The 15,469-nt window shown below is 43.9% G+C and overlaps 1 protein-coding gene across 5 annotated transcripts in view; it reads right to left on the bottom strand.

Moving 5' to 3' along the window:
* Positions 1-14,428, bottom strand: part of WNK1 (WNK lysine deficient protein kinase 1) — a 97,795-nt gene extending 83,367 nt beyond the window's left edge. For 4 of the 5 annotated variants that reach the window (XM_085229854.1, XM_085229865.1, XM_085229858.1 and 1 more), the window contains exon 1: positions 12,739-14,424. In XM_085229854.1, coding sequence (XP_085085980.1) covers positions 12,739-13,512 — 774 coding nt within the window. In that variant the 5' untranslated portion in view covers positions 13,513-14,424. Of the gene's footprint in view, positions 1-12,738 lie in introns of all 5 variants that reach the window. The other variant, XM_085229885.1, reaches the window with a different exon arrangement.
* Between the last annotated feature and the right edge of the window lie 1,041 nt (positions 14,429-15,469).

Raw genomic sequence — 15,469 nt, 5'->3', positions numbered from 1 at the left:
CAGACGAAGCAACTTGACTAGACAACGTTTTGGATTGGTTTTGTCTGGTTGGGGTTGTCTTGGAGTACTGTTGTCTTCATTGTTCGTTTTTGAGGCCTGCAAACAACCAGCAGGAGCTAACAGCAGGGTCACTGATATTTATGTTTCCATTTTACAAAAGTATTAACCATAGACATTTCAGAATTCCTTAAGCATCTCTTTGAAGCACTGAGTCATTCCTCTGAAGGCTTAAGCAGCAAGTAGTTCAACTAATAAACGGTTGCTTTCCATGTTTCTTAGTATAAACCTGTAGTTATTGCAAAGTTTTGTTTCTAATTCAGTTCCATTCATATACACTGCAGCCTTGACTAAAGAGCTACAATCTTGATTTACAGAAATTTGCTGCAGAGAAGCTATTTTAAGTTAATGACTGTGCCTATTCTCCTACTAAAGCGCTTCTTTCAGCCATGTACTTACCGCTCAAATTGTTTTGTTGTTGGGTTTTTTTTTCTCCCCTATGGTACTTTGTTTCACATTATGCTCAGCAGCCCATGCAACACACTGCATTTTGCAACCACACAGCCAATGGCCATTGGCAGGTTTCCATCTCCCCTTTCTCAATATTACTGAAATAAATCAAGGTTCACTCACACATGGATGGCAGTAAAAACTCTTTACAATTTGCAAAGTCAAGTTAACCTCCCTTAATTATCAGCATCCACTAGATTTATTACGAATCTTGTTACACTTGATTCATTGTTAGCTGGGACCACATCAAGTATCTCAGTTTTTGCTGGACATCCAGACCAAAACACAGCTTGAAAATAATAGACAAGAACACAGGATCAGAGCCTGGATAAATGTTTTAAACTAACAACAGTACTAAGGGAAAGGAGACACTTAAATTTCAGAGAAATTCTTTTAACTACTTTAGGAAAAGCACCAGCAAAACTCAGCATCAGTGGCTGAAATCATTACTATACAAGGACTCATATAATACTTTAGAAAAAGTCTTCAAACTCCTCCTGAAAAAGAAATTCACTTAGATAATTCAACTTCATTTCTCCTTTTAGTGAGTCTAGTGCTAAAATTGTTCCTATGAGATTCACAGTTAACAGCTTTATTTATTTCAAGTTGGGGGTAATGCTTACACACCTCTAAACTTACAGTTTGGTCACCAAATTTGATCTCCATGACTCCTGATAAGCTCACAGCTGTTGGACTGAGTATTTATACACGAAACAACTGACGTATTTCCATCTGGTCTTCATGACAGAAGGATGACTATATAGAACTGCCACTTCCAAACAAAACTTGGGGAAGAGGAAAGGGAAACTGCTGAGCTGGACTGCCCTTGACCCACGACACAAACAGACAACTCAGCTGTCGTTTATGTTTTGGTCATCTGAGAAGGAGCAGAAAGTGTATCTGAAATAAGACACCCTATCCAGCTGAAGCTCAATCTAGTCCATGGACTCTTTTTTTCCCCCTTCCTGGAAAGAGATTTGGCTTGAGAAGGGAGAAGGCAAGAGTGGAAGGCAAATGCCCAAGAGAACTGTAAGCACATTTCCATGGACAAGATTGATTTACCAGCTGGAAAAGTCTACATTTGGAAGAAGGCAACTCCAGCAGTCGAAATTTAGGTGCAGGATTCAATTCTGCTCATCAGTCTTTTATATGTAGTATAAAGTCAGGTATATTTGCAGTAGCCCAAACACAGACAGGTACAAAATCCACTTCATTCCAGAGTGCAAAGGAAATTAAAAAAAAAAAAAAAAAAAAACATGTTTTGCCAGATGGCTTATCCAGGGATCACAGGACAATGCAGGAAAGCTGAAGCTAGGAAACAGAGCAAAAGTGTCATTGGCAATGACTGATACAGTGTTTTGTTTGGAGGGTGGAGAGGTAGGAGAGGGGAATAAGAATACTTCCTGAACAGGTAAGCAGCAAGAACAATTACCATTCCTACACACAGGAACAAGAAAAAAAGAAGCTATTTCCGTGCATAATATTGCCAGAGAAGATAAGGAGAAAAGTCAAATGGAAAATACTTCTGTCTATCGTCAACTAACTCATTCTTTCCATTCTAAATTCCAGTGCCAACTTCCTCGGATTTCATACTCCTGAAGTGACAAAACATACTTAAAACATCACTATGCTTACAGACTACAGTTTCTAACTGCACTCACCCACACTCTTGTTAACGTGCGTACAGTTGTGCCATTACCTAGTAATTATCAATGATTTTACACGGAGTAGTTGCACCCCTTCAAATTTTGTAAGTTTACCCAAACCACGTGGGTTGCTGCAAAAAATTAAGGGTTAAGGATCAGAATTTGAGCAACATATGCTTTTGGATGCGATACAAAAGTAGAATCACAGAATGCAAGCATTATTTCCGAATTCAAAACTGTCTTAAAAGCCGCCACATTAGAAGCCACAACTGTTTTTTGACAGAGGTCAAACCACTACAGAAGTTTAGTGAAGCAAACCTTCAGTTAGACAATTTGGTATGCAAACCAGCAAGTTGCAATAACGTGATAATGGAGTAAATAATGGAGGCTACCATAAGAAGAATTTGGAGATATTTTGGTGATGTTCAAAGCACAGCTAGGTGCTCTCACAGAATGGATCGAGGTAAACTTTCTCTGTTTACCCCATCGTAATCAAAAGGAACCTGGAAGCTGGACCGCTTCCTTGCTTCACCATTCTGAGACAATTACTGTTATCACTCGTATTGGCATCCATAGAAGAAAGGGCTACCACAGTTCCTACAGATTCTTTTGAATCAGTTTACCAGCAACCTAAAATTCAGAAGATCCAAGAGTGTAGACTACAAAACTGAAGAAGAACATAGGAAAATAAGACATGCTTTCCTAGAGGAAATCTGACTACTAAAGATAGTTATTTATAGGCAGATCTTTGGGTATACACCGTGCACATGCAGCCTATTAATGTACTGTAGCATTTAAGCCTTCAGCAAAAACTCAGAGCCTCTTCACTTTCTTTCCCCTCCAAAATACTGAACCTCTTCAATAGGCTTGTATAATGAGAAGAGCATGAGAAATCATGCCATCGCCTGTAGTGATTCACAGTTGCCATCAATAGGCAGCAAAAATCAAATTCAAGTGCCATGTGTAGGGTTTTCTTTGTTTTTGTTTTTTTCCCTCATTTGCAGACAATCTGAAATGCACGCTGCCTATCTGCAGTCAAGAAGCTCTAGCTGCACGCAAAGGAAGTACGGAAACCACAGAAGAACCATGCAAACAGTGAACTTCAAGTCTTCCTGTATCACACATTTCTACAGTTTCTTCATTTTCAGCACGCTGTTCCTGGCAAATGTAACAACTCACTAGGCCCCAAACCAGGGCAAATGCAAATTAAGATGATGCCCTCAAAGAACATTCTACATACTGTCTCTACTGGTCTACATCCACAGATACTACCAAAATAATTCAATTCTTTCAGACAATATTTCTTACTCTAAGACTCTTGCCTAAATAGACTGTTTTTCAAGAACTCTAAAGTTTAGTCTTCCCTACCATACTTTTCTTTAACTGAAAGGCTCTGAGTCCAAAGCAGTTACAGCATAACAGAGCACATCAAGTTATCATCTTGCCTTTTTTACACACAGCTTGAAATACACAACTTCTATTTCCTGAATGAAAGTATAGTGTAAGCAGCTGAATAAAGACAGATTGAAATCAAAAATAGCTTAATGTTGGAAAATATCTGTGAGAGTAAGATAAAGGAGCAGATTTTAAAAACAGACGTGATAACATTTTGCAACGTTTCAGCAAAACCTGCTAACAGTTCAGAAATTGCCATTACCAGATGCATATTACATAAGTGCATACAGATTTGCAGATCCCTCAGATAATCAGCCTGGATTGCTAAAGCTTTTAATAGAAATATTTGTGGGTTATATTGTTTGTATGTCATTAACCTTTGCCAGGATAGAAGCTGTTTCCATAGCAGTCAAAATACATTCATATTGGGGTCATAAACTTGCCAGCAAGAGTCAGTAAAGCAGAGAAAGGTCACGTGGGCACTCTGAGAGGAAAATATCCAAGAAAACTGGGTAACACCAGCAGTTGGACAGACTTGAACCATCATGAGACTGTATCAAACAGCCAAAACCAGTTAAAATGTACCTAATTGCTAGTATCACTTTGTACGACCTTCAGTTTAGCCAAGAGCTCCTACATAGCTCTTTCAAGTTTACCCAAATTACATTAGAGAGCAGTATTCCTATTCTTTTTTTCGTTCCAAATGGTGGTTAAAAAACGACCTCTCAATAGCTTCAATGAGCTCTCCCATTTGCGGTTGCTTATTTGCTCTTAGAAGCCCCAAATCTGCCATCAGAACTCACTGCCTTCACTGACACCACAAAGTCAGGAATGGTTGAAACCATTCAGATGAAATAAATGATCCAGGACAGCTCAGCAGAAAGGACTAAGCTTCTCCCTCATACAAGAAACCTAATAGAGTTTGTTTTCAACACTTTCTGCTGCCCTAAAAACCAAATAAGTGGTGCACTAGCTAGCCATACAGAAGTTTTATTAATAAGAGGTAACAAGATCCAAACTGTTCTGGAATATGGCTCAAAACACAGCATCCACATCCCCAAAGGCTTCCCCCTTTGTTTTAATCTTACCAGTAAGATACTAGGGGAAATCCTGCCAACAACTGCAGAAATGAGAAGACAAAACCACGGCGATGATCTTGTCCAGAAAACAGATCTATCAGAGAATTGCTGCCCAGACTACTACCAATAGACAGCTTAGGTGATTTCAGTACCACATTCTTGGTTACACTGACTACAAAAGGAAATGGCATCCCTACGTTAGAATACACAGATCTGGGCAAAGAACTGTGCCCAGAGTCATTGACTTAGCACATAACAGCTCACAGATATTTCACCTACAGCACAGGTGGCCATCAAGCACGTACAAACTTTTTGGAAGATTTCTAAGCTCTGAATAAGCATGGAGGTAGCAGTCCCAAAGATTCTACTTAGGCCTAAAACAATAAATCAAAAGGTGATTAAGTTACTCTGTCTGAGTGATTTATGATGCATTATGCTTGTGAAGAGCACTTACTGCTTTAGGTGGACATTAATACTTAAACAGCTTCTGGAAGACAAAGAAAATACCAACACAAATGTATTTTTTAGCATGTTGAAACATCCTTTGCCAAAAAATAAGTATGTTAAGTTGCCTGGGATTCAGGCAAAGTAAAACACTACTGCTGGGAATTGCCCAGGCAAACCTGGAAGTGCTTTAGAATTATCTGAATACGTACAGTGCACATCACAGTAAAGTGATGAGTGAGATAAGTTCAGAAGTGCATCTCAGAACTGAGTCTGAGTTATTCTGGTCACTGTTTCACATCCCATTCTACTCTAGATTATTTGAAAAAAACATTTAGCAGTATCTGTAATGATCTTGCCACAAGAATCTCCTTTTGGATTAAGAGGATAGCATCACATAGCACAGAACATTATTTTACCTTTTGCAAACAGGAGTTAAGGAGCAATCTGCAGGTTGAAGCCATAAACCAGAAGCATGCAAGCTCCACTGTTCAAAGATGACCACAAGTGCTTATTGCCTGATGCCATGGATTCAATCCTAGTCAGCTCTTCGTCTGCTTCTGCTCTCCCAAAGGGAACAGTGAGGGCAAGAAAACCATGCATTAAAAAAAAAAAAAAAAAAATGCAGGTTCTAAACTACCAAATCTTCAACAATTTCTATATGCACTGAGGAAGTTGGATAGGAGGTAGGAAGAAAGATCTGTAGAACATCATCCATGAACATTCAAATACTGTTTAAGTTCAGTATAGAGTTGATATTATCTCAAAAAGAGCTTGAAGAAAATGCTAGGGACTACAGAGAACCTCCACAACAGCACTTTCGAGGTCCATACAAGAAGATGGGTCTCACTGGTCAGGACAAGAATTTTAACAGCATATTTGAAGACTTGTAGATGTCTCAGTTTAAACAAAAGCCCTTGACTTTTTTTTTTTTTTGGTACTATAATTCCTGCAATATAGAACAGAAATTGTGCATCAAGTACACTGGGAGAGTGTTCTTCCAGTCATTGTACGGGCACATGATCAAGCTAAAATCATGGAGTCAATATTTAAAGTTTAAGAGTTAAAAATAGCAACTTGGTACCATCTGCTATTACAAAACACACGCTCTGCCAAGAGAAACTCTTATGCCCAGCTGCAAACTTGCATGGCATTCAGTATTTCTCTTAAAGCCCAAACATTACAGCCATTGTGCCTGCATTTCCATTTTCTCCGAAGTTCACAGCTCTCAAGATCAAGACAAGCTTGAAAACGTGAACCTGAACACTGGCACAAGAAAGTACTCAGCTTTTCATTCAGCCCAACCATGATCTGGGAGAGACAGTTAGTGATCTCAAGAAGAAGTTGCTGGACTTGACAGGAAGTGAAAGTTTCTGAAGACATTCATGACAGGAAGCACCAAGTCGCCACTGCTTAGCACAGACTTTGTCACACACTGTATGGAGAACCTGGGTGACAGTTGAAACTGCTGTTTAACAAGCTGCTGGCATGAAATAAAATGACACAAAAAAATTAAGGAAGAGGGAAGTTACTAACCCAAAGGCACTGAAACTACACTACACCATGCACTGCATCCGTACAGACAACCACAGATCTCTTGCTGTTATATGTATTACTCTGGTAGACAACTCTCTAAGGACCCTGCACAGGATATCTCCAGAGACTTTTACCAGGTTCCCTTCCAAACAAAGATATTTTCCCTTTAGCCCTCAAAAATTTAGTTACAGAGCTAAGAGTTTGTATTTTAAGCCACAGAAACCCAAAACAAATCTTATTTAAGAGATTTGATTCTTAAATTCTCTAACCCACCTGAACTGACATATTTATTTCCAAAAGAAACCCTGCATCTTCAAAACGTACTTATCCAATTTATTTATGGTCTTGCAACCAGCCAGTTACAAAGCGAACCACAGCCATCCCTAGACCTGACATACCTTTGAGGTAAGATTATTTTCCCAAATAGAGGTCTCCTAACAGCTGTAGCTTCAGAACGTACTTTAAAGATCCCTTCTCTCTTTCAGGGTCACCTCTGTAAAAGTCTGAAGGAATCAGACCACTGTTTATACTTCTGCAGGTAATTAGTCTGGCTCCTTTCCCACGTCATTTATCAAGTTGTCAATTGTATCAATTACAGCACAAACACTCAGGAATATGGCTAGGTTTTGTTCTTCAGCCAAGGTGTTCTCAAATTTGAGACTGGAAACCAGTAAGTACCAGTAACTGTGTTGTGCCATGATATAGAAAAGCAATTGAAAGTTTAGACTTGACTCCAAAAATGTCAAGCTCCATATACGAGCACACTTAAAGAAGTCGAGCGTGATATGAAGGTGTCATACATTTATGGATTTACACCTTTTGGTCTTCAGTATTTTGGACTTTGTAGAGTTGAGAACAGACAGAAAGCCAATAAAGACCCAATAACAGACACTGTTATATACCTTCATTTATGAGGATTTGTTATAACCTTGAATCTACCAGGACAAGTAATAAGATGGAGACACACTGACATCACAGCGGTTGTAATAACACAATTATGCTCACAGACCATTATTTTAAACACTGATCAGAAGTACAAGGTAGACAATGGGCGTCATCACAATGAATTAGATTCAATTTGGATCTAGAACTGCAACAGCCATAAAAAATACGCAGAATTTAGAGCACAGTTGCAATTGTGAAGAATCTATATTTATTTCAGGATGCGACTGTTCATCCCCCTGAACTAGCAGAACATAATGGTTTTCCAGTAGCGTGTTAACAGTCAGACGAATTCTAAATTCATACTCCTCAGCTTCCTCTTGCTGCACATAAGTTTTAATGCAGATATAAGGAGATCGCACATCTGAGCCAGTATCTCCGCAGTCAAGTCTCTCAGCAAGCAAAATGCAAGCAGCTTTAAAAAAAAAAAAAAAAAAAAAAAGACTACAGGATGCCACAGCTATGTGATACAAGACCTTTTTTGGTTGTCAGAGTTGAACAAGCAACTTCTGAAACATTCCCAGCTCAGCTAGTCCAAAAAGCTGAGAGATTTTTAAGAATTGTACTTTGGCTTCAGTAGGCTGACAATTATGGTGTGCTTGCAGGAGAACGTAACCTCCAGAGCACAGAAGCCACATCCCACTGTTGTCTGTGCAACTAAAGCTCAGTATTAAATTGAGCTTCAGTCTAAGATATAAAGACAGGTAGAATTAAAACTGAAGCATCAATAAAGGCGAAGACGTACCTCCCAACTAATAACTCAGAATACAGGAAGTTGCTCAGATAACTTCTACAGATTTGTACATAAAAAATAGAAATCTGACCCATGGAAATATTATTCAGCTCATCATTATGTCCTGCAAAAAAAACTGATGACCAGATGCATTATCATTTCACTGCACTACGGAATCTCATTGCTGACATTCACCTATTGTTTGCTTTCAACTGCTTTTCATAGCTACTATGGAAAACTCCATTGGTAAGCTGCAGCATCTCATACACCACACTTGATGTATAATTTACAGTCTACAACAAAGTGCTTTTATGTAAGCTACCCTGGATTACCTACAGGAGTCATAACTCGAGGTAACCAAGTTTGCATTCAGCTCCCCTTCCAAGTAGTAACTAGCACAGCATGTTCTTGCACAGCTTGTCTTTTGAACTCACAGCTTAACTTCAGAAGCTTTGTCTTGCTTAGGAGACAGCACCCAGCCTCCTTCTCCCTCAGCAGCTCACACACCGTACACAGCAATAACACCAGCACTGCACTGAGAGTAGAGTAAGAAAGGCAGTGACACATCAGCAAGATGTGTTCATGAACTGTAACCGACAACTGATTGCCCTCTCCTTTCTGGAAAGGAAATAGAAGGTGAAGAACTGATACAGCACATACCAGGCATGTGGTATACAGTTCCCCCATGCTTGTGGTTTACCAGCAAAGCTTTTTCAGCTAACGTAAATATCATTCTAGTTACAGTTTCTAAATCATTCTTCCTTTAAAAAAAAAGATGCTACCCAAATGAAAGAAGGTAGGCCTCCAAACCCTCAACAAATACACAGCTCAAAACAACTCAGCTGTCCTTCCATATTTCAAAAGTTACTTATTTGAACAACGGAACCCACGGCAATAATTCCACGCAAAATTTTGTCCAGACTGCACCAGCCTGCATTGTTCTGTAGATCAAAGGTTAACAAGCATCTTGTTTAAAACTGACTCAAACTGAAACAAGGACTCAGAGGGTGACACATCGTCCCCAAGATTTAGCTTTCATAATCAACTATGTGACTCTTACTACCTTTGGCATTAACTTTATCTATCAGATGTAAGAGGCCTAACAGGAAGAGGCACATTTTTGCCACAACGTTACCTGAGCTGTACAAAGAGGTGACAAAAGACTCACCACTCCAATGTAACTTAAAAAGTCTCAACAGTAACATGATTCTACAGAAAGAGACATTTTAAATTACAACAGCAAACAGCAGCAGTAAGCACTTCTGCTAACTTCTACCTACTTCAGTATCATTAAAGCAGTAACCCTAACTACTACTTCACTAAATTTATGAGATGTGCTTATGGCAACAGTAGGAGGCACACTTGACTCAGAATAACTACAGCCAAGATGAACCTACACAATGGGAATAAAAGTATTCAAAGTTACCACTGAACAATGGCCTTGCAGTAAGTGAAGCTGAGCAATGGCTCTAAGCAGTTGCTGCTGAGCTCTTCCTAGCTCCCCTGTGCTCCCAGAAGGGCAGGTATTTCACATTTAAATACCTGCATCCAATATTTAAACTAGGTTCAGTTACAGTTCGTAGCCTGTTTGTAGGAGCAAGTTAAGCTAGGATTGTCTATCAGCCATGCCCTCCTCAGACTTTGGCTAGCTAGCCATCAGCACCTTGAAATACTCAATTCTTTCTAATCACACCTTTCCATCATCTTCAGATTAAGAAAAATTAAGAAGTCTGGCCCAGGACCTCTTCTGCTGGAGGTTCTCACAGCAGTAAATTATCCACAGAATGTCATGACTTTCTCCTATTTCCACCATAATTCAGTGCATCAAGCGTCAGGAATTACAAAGTTGTCGGAAAGCCTTCTTAAGGATACAGAACAACTCACTCTAAGGAATCATCAGCACCATGGGAACCTGAGCTGTATTTGATAAAACACCAACTACACTCCTCTTGAGAAGAAACTGATATTCCCAGATTTACCCTTTTGTTTCTACAGAGGACATAAAAATTAGATGGTCTCTGGCAGAGTGACTTTACAGTGATGGACAAAGCAACTATTACACATTCCTCCACACTGTCTTTGATCCACACAATTCCTACTACGACATTTGCTCCAACATTTAAACCTTAATTCAGCTGAACTAAAAGCAGCCAGCATATTCCTTTCTTCCAAGCAGAATTTTAAGAATCTGAAGCAATGAAAGCATGCTAGAAAAGTCCAAGAGAAAGTAATTCCAAAGAGTTGTGGTACATCTTCATCAGCTCTGGACAAGTGCAGAGATGAACAACTGAACCTGCATGGTCTCATTCTAGCAGCACTACAGTGGTACTATAGAAGGCTCTGGAGAGGTGGGACACCTTGGATGTCTATGATATGTCAAGGCAGTTAAAAACAAGCACAAGTTAGTTAGGGTTGCTATAATACAGCATGGAAGAAATTGACTCATAATTCCATAAAATAAGGGTGCTTTGAAGACTGGTAAGTCTTCAATACACATCAAACAAGAAAACCAAGATGACATTTTAATTTTGACCATTTCATGAATTCAGACATTGACAGAAAACATGCATAAAGAATTTCATTGTCCTGTCAACATTTATGTTTTCCTAGATAAAGAACAGCATGTAGCCATCATACCAATAGCTCCCAAGTTCCTCCTTTTATTTCTAGACGTAATAAAACAAGACCTTATCTCAATATCCTTAACCATACAGAGTTGCTCCTTCAAGAAATACTTCTAAAAGCTACAAAAATTATGTTTATGTTTTAAAAGCATCATCTTGCATGCAGCCTCCTTATGAGAGGAAAGCTACAGCCTCTAAAATAATTTCATTTGTAAGGTACTCCCCTTCAGTATATGTAGCCCTCAAGGAGAACATCCAACATTTTCCCCCAGCCGATATTTGCAGTCTCACCGTCATTTTAGAAACTACTCATGAAATTCTTCAAACAACTGAAAGCTCAGCGACATACTCTTCGTAAATGAGCTTTTTTATTACATTGCTTCAAAGAAGGTGCTTCTTTGGACCATTTTTTCACACAGTATGGAAGATGACTAAGACAGTTCAACAGAGGTGGTATTATTGGAAAGTGACTGATACCAAGCTGTCATTAGTTTCTGATCAGTAAGTACACTGTAAAGATTAAAACAGATTTTAGAGGTTAACATGAAGGAACTCCAAAATTACAAAGATTAAAATTTCAAATAGAAATTCATATCTTTTTGGAGGATTAATCTCAGTTCAGACTGCATATAAAAAGCTTAAGCAGGGCCCAACGCTAGTTAAAATTCATGCTCAGAAGACTGCCACAGGAAGAACGGCATGTAGGAAGGGTGCGTGCTTAAAGGTCTCAGAAAACTGGAAGCTTATTTCTACAGCCACTAAGCATAGAGCAAGGGCAATAACATAATCTACAAAGGTACTGTTGAAGGATGAGATACAAAATTGCTTTTGAGGAGAACAAAGTCTCCCTATAGTACTGCAGGGAGCTATCTGCTCTGATCCTCCTCCAAAGCTCCTGGGATTTTGACCCAATGCTCTTTTGTCTGCCCTAAATTGCATCAGAACACACAGAATAATGAAGCCATAGTACATGAATCCCTCTGTAGACTGTACTGAAACAATACTAAAAAGTAAGCACTATCTTTTTAATTTAACACTGAGGCTTTGAAAGCCAAATATTACATCAGATACTTGCTCCTGGTACCCCAGCTCTTCCCACTTCTTTTAAGGCTGTTGCACAGCAACCTGTCTCTCAGTTACACAAGCTCTGACTCGCATGAACTAAGGGTGTTTCTGCCATCATTATATCAGGACTGGGAGAATCGTGGCCCTATTCTCACTTTAGTTTTACCCACCAATCATCTGCAAAGGTTAAGCATGAGGCTTTTCAAAGCTTCATAAAGGATATGATTAATTTCATCCTTGTACCTGTATCAAGCAAGAATCCTAGCTCTCAGAATGAAAAACAGCTTTGCACAACTCAGTATGCTGCTCTAAATGACTTAGGTTATATTCTAAGCCCACAATAACCCAGTGCCACAAACATACAAAGCATCTGTGAAAACTGCATTTTAATACTGTTCTAAGAGAAGCACCTAAAAACAAATTTTGAAAAGCTGCTGTCATTAATTTATGACAGAATTTTTCCCTCAGCCTGTCTAAACTGCATTTCAAGTACTTCTACAAGCCTCCAAGTTACCTTCCGATGGTTGTAAAATTCAAGATGTCACAAGAAACAGAACTGTAGTACATTCTCTTAAAAGAAAATATATATATATTCAGACTCCAAGGAAAGGCTGCACTTTTCTCCAAAGGGAGTGACCCAAGTAAGATCCGCAGTTCCCTGTCTACGTAGACCTTGAATGGATGGGTTTTTATCACCCTCAAGCATGCAGCCAAGCACCTAGGAGCCTGGCTGCACTCTACTAATTCACCACTTTTATTTGCTTTACCTGCAGCTCGCACCAGGCGACTTCCACAGTGGTATCAGTATCCAGTCCTTTATACACAGTTTTGAAAGAGCCTCTTCCAATCTCGATGTCAAACTTCAGGAAGCGGCCATCAGGGGAGATGCCCACCGCCTTGGTCTCCAGCTCCTCTATGTCCTCCTGCTGCGTCCTCCGCTCCTCGAACTCCCGGCTGGCAGCCGATGTGCTGCCAGCAGCGCTGGTGGGGGGCAGAGCGGCGGCCTCGTCCTCCTCCTCTTTGGGCAGTAGCGGGGCGGCATCCTTGGTGGCGGGGGGCTCCTGGCCAGAGCGTCCTTCCAGGGGGAGCGGGACTGGCGGCGGAGGCTGCTGCAGCAGCGAGGGGGCCTGCGAGGCGCCGACGGCGATGCAAGTGGTGCGGACGCACTCGGGAGGAGAGACCAAGGGAGCGGCGCTGCCTCCCGACACGGGAGCCGAGGGTGCGGCGGGCTGCAGGCTGGGCAGCTCCAAGGCCGTGGCGTTGGAGTCGCAGATCACGCTCCGGCGGAAGAAGCGGTGCTCGGTGGCTGCCGCCCCTCGGCTGTCCTTGTCCATGGTGTGGCGGCGGCGGCGGTACTCCTCGCTACGGCCTCCGCACCCCGCTCCGCCGCTCGCTCCGCCGGTCCCGGAGGCCGCGTGCTCGGCGGCTCCCAGCTTCTCCCCGACGGAGCTGTCCGAGCTGGAACCGTTCTTGGGGGGCGGCGGCGGGGGAGCCAGGAAGCGGGGTGCCGAGGGTCCGCCGTCCGCAGCTCCCCCCGACATCGCGGCCCGGGGAAGCGCTGCTGGGGCGAGGCGGGGCGGGGGGGAGGCGAGGGGAGAGGCCGCTCACTGCGCGGGGAGCGCGCCCGGCCGCGGCCGCGGCCGCAGCTGCGAGACGGGAGGGTCCCAAGGGCTCCCGGCGGCGGAGCTGGGAGGCGGCTGCTGGGGAGGCTGGGCCAGCGGGGCGGCTCCCCGCTCAGCGTCTGCATCCATCCTGCAGCGGGGCAACGGGCAGCGGGGCCGACATGGAGCACCGCGAGAGAGCCGGGGCGCGGGGCCGGGCGGGGGGAAAGGAGGGAAGGGCGGGCGAGAGAAGGCCGGGGCAGGCCCGGGAACCCCCCGGAGCGAGAGCCCGGGGAGGGGAAGGGGCGGCGAAGCGGGGGCAGGCCGCGGAGGCGGTAGCCGCCTCGCTCAGTCACTCGCAGCGGGCGGGCCCGGAGCCTTCAGCCCACCGCGAGGGCAGGGAAAGGGGCCGCGGGGCTCAGCCCCGCCTCGCAGGGGCGCCCATGGCGGCCGCGGCCTCCCCCTCCCGCCAGGCAGCCACCGCCCGCGCGAGGCCGGGCCGCGCTCCCTCAGCAGCAGAAGCGGCCGCCGCCGCCTCGCGGGAAGCCGGAAACCCTCCTCCTCCTTCTCCTTCTCCTCCTCCTCCTACTGCTGCTGCTGCTGCTGCTGCTGCCGCCGCCGCCGCTGCTGCCGCCCCCCGCCGCCTCGCCTCTCCTCACCGGGGGCCGCCCGCCGCCTCACACCAGAGAGCGGGAGCGGAGGCCGCGCGAGTCCGAGTGGCGCCCCGCGCCGCGGCGGGGAGGAGAGAGCGGAGGCGCCGCGGCCACCTCGGGGCCGTCTCAGCGCTAAATGGCGACGGACGCCCGAAACCGACACACAGCAGGGAGGGGGAGGGGAGCCGCCGGGCACGCCTCCTTCCGCGCACGCGCGCCCGCCCTCGAGCCCTTCCCCGGCCGTCGTTTACTCGGGGGGCCGCGGCTCCCGTCGTGCCCCGCGCCGCGCGCGGAGCCTCATGGGAGTTGTAGTTCTCGAGGGACGAGCGGTCTCTGCCGTGCGAGGGCCGCCTCCCGGCTCTCGCTCCTTCGCGCGGAGGTGGTTGCGGTGCGCTCCGCTGACCGCTGCTGCCGAGGCGCAGTGTGGGAAGTGCAGGCCCCGGTGCTACGGCGCAGCGGCACGCAGCCTAAATATGAATAAACCGTACCCTAAACTGCGCTCCCGATCGTTTGAAAGAAACAGTGTTATCAGACTTTGCCCTGACAATGATCGTTACCCTCTCGCCATCTGAGCGATGACTTTGGCAGCGTCGCGGTGTTAAGGGATGTGCGGCAGAGCCCGCGTGAGCGCTGACACGAATCGGGAACTTTTCAGGTTAAAAAGACACTGGCACACACCAGTCATCTGGTTATTTATATCGTGTTCCTCTTTCATCGCAACATACCGAACCCGAGCACTTTCCATCTTACGTGAGCAGTCAGAAGTCACTGGGAATGTACCACAGGAAGCGTGAATTATTTGCTACCCTGCCTTTTAACCAACTGTTATTCAGAATTCATGTCGATGATATATGCAGGAGGCATTCCGGCCCTTCACATACTTTCTAAAAGTTATTTTAAAACGATTTAGAGGAAGTTGTGTGCTGCGTTGCTGATGCGAGGCCTTACAGAGCTCTGCAGCCCCCAACCGCAAGAGACCAAGCCAAGCAGTTCTCATGTGCTTGCACTCCTCATCTACACAACTCAACACTTCATACTAACTGGAATAGTGTTGTCTTCTGTATATCAGCTTCTCTTTGTAACAGCAAACAACGTAATGATGCAGTCCTCACAAAAGGAACAAAATGTACTTTGCTGTACAACTTTCCAGGAAAGACTTCTGCATTGCTTAATCCTTCTCGGTCCTACCTTTATGGCAAAAGTTGATTTGAGTTAGTTAGCATATTCTTTTTGGTCCACTCAAA

The sequence above is a fragment of the Meleagris gallopavo genome, chromosome 1 (genome assembly GCF_905368555.1).
Source record: "Meleagris gallopavo chromosome 1, MGAL_WU_HG_1.1, whole genome shotgun sequence".
In the NCBI taxonomy this organism is placed as follows: Eukaryota; Metazoa; Chordata; class Aves; order Galliformes; family Phasianidae; genus Meleagris; species Meleagris gallopavo.
The sequence above is the reverse complement of the archived record's forward strand: the minus strand, read 5'-3'. Positions and strand labels throughout refer to the sequence as shown.